General features: G+C 34.5%; 1 protein-coding gene across 1 annotated transcript; it reads right to left on the reverse strand.

The window, feature by feature from the left end:
• Positions 1-3528: 3528 nt before the first annotated feature.
• LOC101540872 (olfactory receptor 6C76-like) lies at positions 3529-4467 on the reverse strand. Its single transcript, XM_012934799.2, has one exon. The coding sequence runs from the start codon at positions 4465-4467 to the stop codon at positions 3529-3531; it is 939 nt and encodes a 312-aa protein (XP_012790253.2).
• Between the last annotated feature and the right edge of the window lie 548 nt (positions 4468-5015).

Below are 5015 nucleotides of genomic sequence, written 5' to 3' on the forward strand. Positions count from 1 at the left end.
ACCCAAGAAGCTAGGCATCAAATGAATTATGGCAGATGAACATCACTAAATATGTAGAATTCCACCCATATCAATATATTCATGTATATGTAGAGACCCATGGTGCTGCCCATCTAAAGAAAACATTGTGTGTCATTGTACATCGTCTAACAGCATTTGCTGCAAGGGGGAAATCTTGTAAGTTTAAAACCAATATTGGAAAAAAAAATAAAATCAATATTGGCCTAGTTTTTATTTCAAAAGATTTTTATAATTCTGTACTCTCTGGAACATTAAATTGTCCCACAAAATACCTACAACTGTCAAAGTTAAGTGGTAGTAGATAAAACTCACCTAACTATAACTACTGTTGTAGCACTGTCATTCTGTTGTTCATCGATTATCTCGAGAGGGCACTAGTAACGTCTCCATTGTGAGACTTGTTACTGTTTTTGGCATATCCAATATACCACGGGTAGCTTGCCAGGTTCTGCTGTGTGGGCAGGATACTCTCGGTAGCTTGCCAGGCTCTCTGAGAGGGACGGAGGAATTGAATCCAGGTCGACCCGGGTGCAGAGTAAATGCCCTACCCACTGTGCTGCAAGTGGGGATATTATAGTGATACAGCCCTTCTCCCCCCAAACCAAATTATAATTATTAAACCTTTAATACTGTATTATTTTCTTTAAAATTTTGACTCATAAGGATTCTTGGTTGCAATAAAACATGCAAAAATAACTCACGAAAAAAAAACCCACAGAAAAAACATTCACAAACACTCAAGGTTCTTTGTAAACCTTCGCTAAAAGATACCTTCATGTATAAAAAAGGAATTTACATGAAGTAGAGGGTATACTTGGGTTGGAGCGATAGCACAGCGGTAGGGTGTTCGCCTTTCACGCGGCCGACCCATGTTTGGCAAGCTACCGAGAGTATCGTGCCTGCACAGCAGAGCCTGGCAGCTACGCGTGGCGTATTGGATATGCCAAAAATAGTAACAGTAAGTCTCACAATGAGAGACGTTACTGGTGTCCGATCGAACAAATCAATGAGCAATGGCATGACAGTGACCGTGACTTAATATTTGGTTGGGCTGGAGCAATAGCACAGTGGTAGGGCGTTTGCATTGCATACGGCCAACCCTGGTTTGATTCCTCTGTCCCTCTCCGAGTGCCCAGCAAGTTACACGGCAGAGCCTGGCAAGCTATCCGTGTCTTATAATGGAGAGTCTGCCAGGAATGATCCCTGAGCACAGAGCCAGAAATAAGCCCTAAGCACAGCCTGTGTGGCCTTCCTGCCTATCCCCCAAGAAAACGTATTTGGTTACCTGAAATACAGTGTATATTGGTTAGACAAAACAAACATCTGTTACCTTTTTATCTTTTATCAATCTTCTGGAAGTAACAATTCTAGCAACACCGACTGTTGATTATTTTTATAAGGCTGTACACTCATGTATCTCTATGAAGTTTATGTATTCAATCCATTATAATAATATTAAATGCTTAGATCGTCCTATTTTAGACTACCACATAAAATTAAACTTGTCTCATATGTCCTCTTCGTGTTATTCCTTTTGCTTCCTTTCCTGCTGGTACCACAAGATGTTGTAGGCTGTTTATATCTTATTTCTTTTAATTAGGAAACTTAATACTTCAAGACACTTTGGCCTCTGTACGCTGTTAGAATTGCTTACAATTTAACTTGAATAATAAGCCCAAGTAGCGCCAAAGAATTGCACTGTTTCATTCTACAGGTTCAGTTTCTACCATTGAGAAAGAATCCTAAAAAAGGGCTCTAAATTTCATAGTTCTACCATTAACAAGTGTCTCAATCAACTGTACATATGTTTAAAGCTAAATAATAACTTTATTTTAATCAAAAATGTTCCTCAGCTACTAATATAATTTATATAATTTTACATACAAAATATGGTTTTTCTCTAGCCTCAACAGAATTTTAGTAATCATTCTAGGTATAATTTTAGGAAGGATCCAAGCACACTAGCTATTTTTTCTTACTGCAACTAATATGAATGCTAAATGCACTAAAATTTTTATTTTGACATATTGGCAATCTGCAATACTTCAAATTTATAGGTGTTCAAGAGAAATATTTTGTATCTTATCTTCATTACTTACTAAGATATAGGATTAGATAAAGGCAGATACTTCAAATTCATACTGTCATATATATACATGCATTTTTGTTCTATTAATAGTACCAAATTTTTAACTTCACATAGTAAGTTTACATGAGATTAATAGATACAGTCTGATAAATGTTTTTTTATTTTCTCTGATATTTCCATCAATTAACTCAACATTCCAAAGGCATATTGAAAGTATTGTGCTATGAAAACAATAGACATTAAAAAATTAAACTAATTATATGTATTGGTAAGGCATCTTGGTAGACTTTAGAGTAAATTCACTTTCCTCTCTTGGAAATACATAATTTAACCATTGCTATTGTTTTTATTTTATTTAATAAAATTCATTTTTATTCATTTCTAGGGAATTTTCTACATACCCTGATACCACATTTACACTTTACATTAAAATCAACTTGGTTAACAAATAGAAAATGTCCTAATGATCCTATTACTGACCCATTACAGATGTTTCTGAGTAGTTACTATAGAAATTTTTATCTTTGGAAACAATGTTAGAAAAGTTACTAAAAGATCAAATAACTACAAGAGAACATTTAATTGCAATTTTGTATTATGTGGAAAAATAACTTACATTCAGAAAATGATAATTTAAAAGAGAAAATTTAATCAGGAAAATTCAATGAAAGAGGTAAAAAATATTTAGGTCTTAAGTATGCCAATAAAATGATTTCTCACAGCATTTTTAGTTCAATGACCTATGCAGATCTTATTTTTTTTAGAATTTCAAAAACTTCGAATTTTAATAAAAACATTTTAGTTGTGATGATATAGACTCTGATGACGATTTTCCCTATCTTTGTGTATACCAGAATCAAAATGTATTCTTTGCTAATTGAAGAGAAAGTATTTTTCAAATACTTACAAATTTAATTTTACTTTAAATAATCCATATAAATCGTCACATTAAATGTCACCTTTGAAGCATAATATTTGCAATAATTTAACACATCGCAGATGTTACATTTATTGTCATTAAAATGTTTTCTTGACTAAATGATTTCGTGATTTATTTTAAATAGCCATTTCTTTTGCGGACCAAAAGAATGGCTATTTAAAATTTGATACTAACTAAAACCATTCCATTTATTTGTCAAGTTCTGGTAGGGTATTTAACTTATAAGCTCAAACACAGACTCATTATATTTTATACAATATTATCTACTATCAGGCTTAAAAATATGCATTTCTTCAAAAGACATAAGAAAAGGTTTGGCCAACAGAGTTTCTGGTTCAGAAATAAACATGGTAAGAAGCTTCAACTGGGCTGAAACAGATAAAATATTCTGATAATAAGCACAGGGTAAAACAGAGTAAAGCAAGATTAAAAGGGCAATATTGCAACTTTGTCTTCCTTCATATATTTCAGAATTGCATCATTTGTTGGAAGCAAATAAAACTTTGTGCACCAGACTCTTAAAAGCCTGTTTCACTTGCTTGTTCCTTAGGGTATAGACAAAGGGATTCAATAAGGGAGCAACTGAGGTATTCAGCACAGCTACTCCTTTGTTTAAAGACACTCTGTCAGTTGCTGATGGTTTTATGTACATGAAAATGCAGCTGCCATAAGATATGGAAACCACAATCATGTGAGAAGAACAGGTAGAGAAAGCTTTTGTCCTCTGCTGAGCAGAAGGAAATTTCAGGATTGTCTTGATGATATAGCCATAGGAGAGAATGACTAGCAACAGGGTAAACAGTAATGTCACCACAGCCAGGATAAAGGACATTAGCTCTAGGACACGTGTATCTGAACAAGAGATCTGCAGGATTGGAGAAGAATCACAGATAAAGTGATCAAGGACATTGGAATCACAGAATTCTAATTTAAGTCCCATAATAACTGGAGGAAAAATAATCAGGAATGCGGTTACCCAAGAGCTGATCACAAGCTGATAGCAAACCCTGCTGCTCATGATGGTAGTGTAGTGTAAAGGTTTACAGATAGCCACGTAGCGGTCATAGGACATAGCTGCCAGGAGGTAAAATTCAGTTGCACCTAAGTAGATAAAAAAAAATAGCTGAGTCATACAACTCATATAGGGAATACTTTTCTCCTTTGTCACAAGGCTCACCAGGAACCTTGGAATACATGAAGTTGTAAACGTGATTTCTAAAAAGGAAAAATTCCGTAGGAAGAAATACATTGGTGTCTTAAGGTGGGAATCCAGCAGAGTGAGAATGATGATGGTTAAGTTTCCAGTCACACTCAATATGTAGGTAAAGAATAGAAAGAGGAAAATTACAATCTGTAATCTAGGGTCATCTGTCAAACCTAAGAGAATGAAGTCTGTGTGCATTGAATAGTTCTTCATCTCTCTTGTGGATTTGAATAAAGATAGTTAAGAAGCGTTTGGGGGCAAAAACTAGTGTGCAGGATTATCCTTTTAGGGTCAACAGGATAAAAAAAAAAGCAAGGAAAAAGAGAAGCTAGTACTTACTCATTGATCACTAACAATTAGTCAGGCACTATTTTTGGAGATTTCCAAAATTTGGAGATTTACAAAATATCTATTCCAACCCTCATGAAGCGGAGAATTATTATCTCTACCTTTTAGAGAAGGAAGTTTATGCTAGAGTTACTGTGGTATATTTTGCTAAAGTTTTAACAAAATCAAATACCAAAGATAAAATTAGGCAATCCATTTGAATACTTGAATGATTCCTAGACATTTAAAATTTTATAAATTATAGCCATGTTGTGAAGTACTATGTTAGTAATTTAGCTAGGAATTGAAAAGCCCTTTAAGTACAATACCATTTCTCTCTCTCTCTCTTTCTCTCCCTCTCTCTCTCTTTCTCTCTCTCTCTCTGTTCCTCTCTCTTAGTTGGCCAACCCTGTGATACTCAGGGATTACTACTA

The sequence above is a fragment of the Sorex araneus genome, chromosome 2 (genome assembly GCF_027595985.1).
Source record: "Sorex araneus isolate mSorAra2 chromosome 2, mSorAra2.pri, whole genome shotgun sequence".
NCBI lineage: Eukaryota > Metazoa > Chordata > Mammalia > Eulipotyphla > Soricidae > Sorex > Sorex araneus.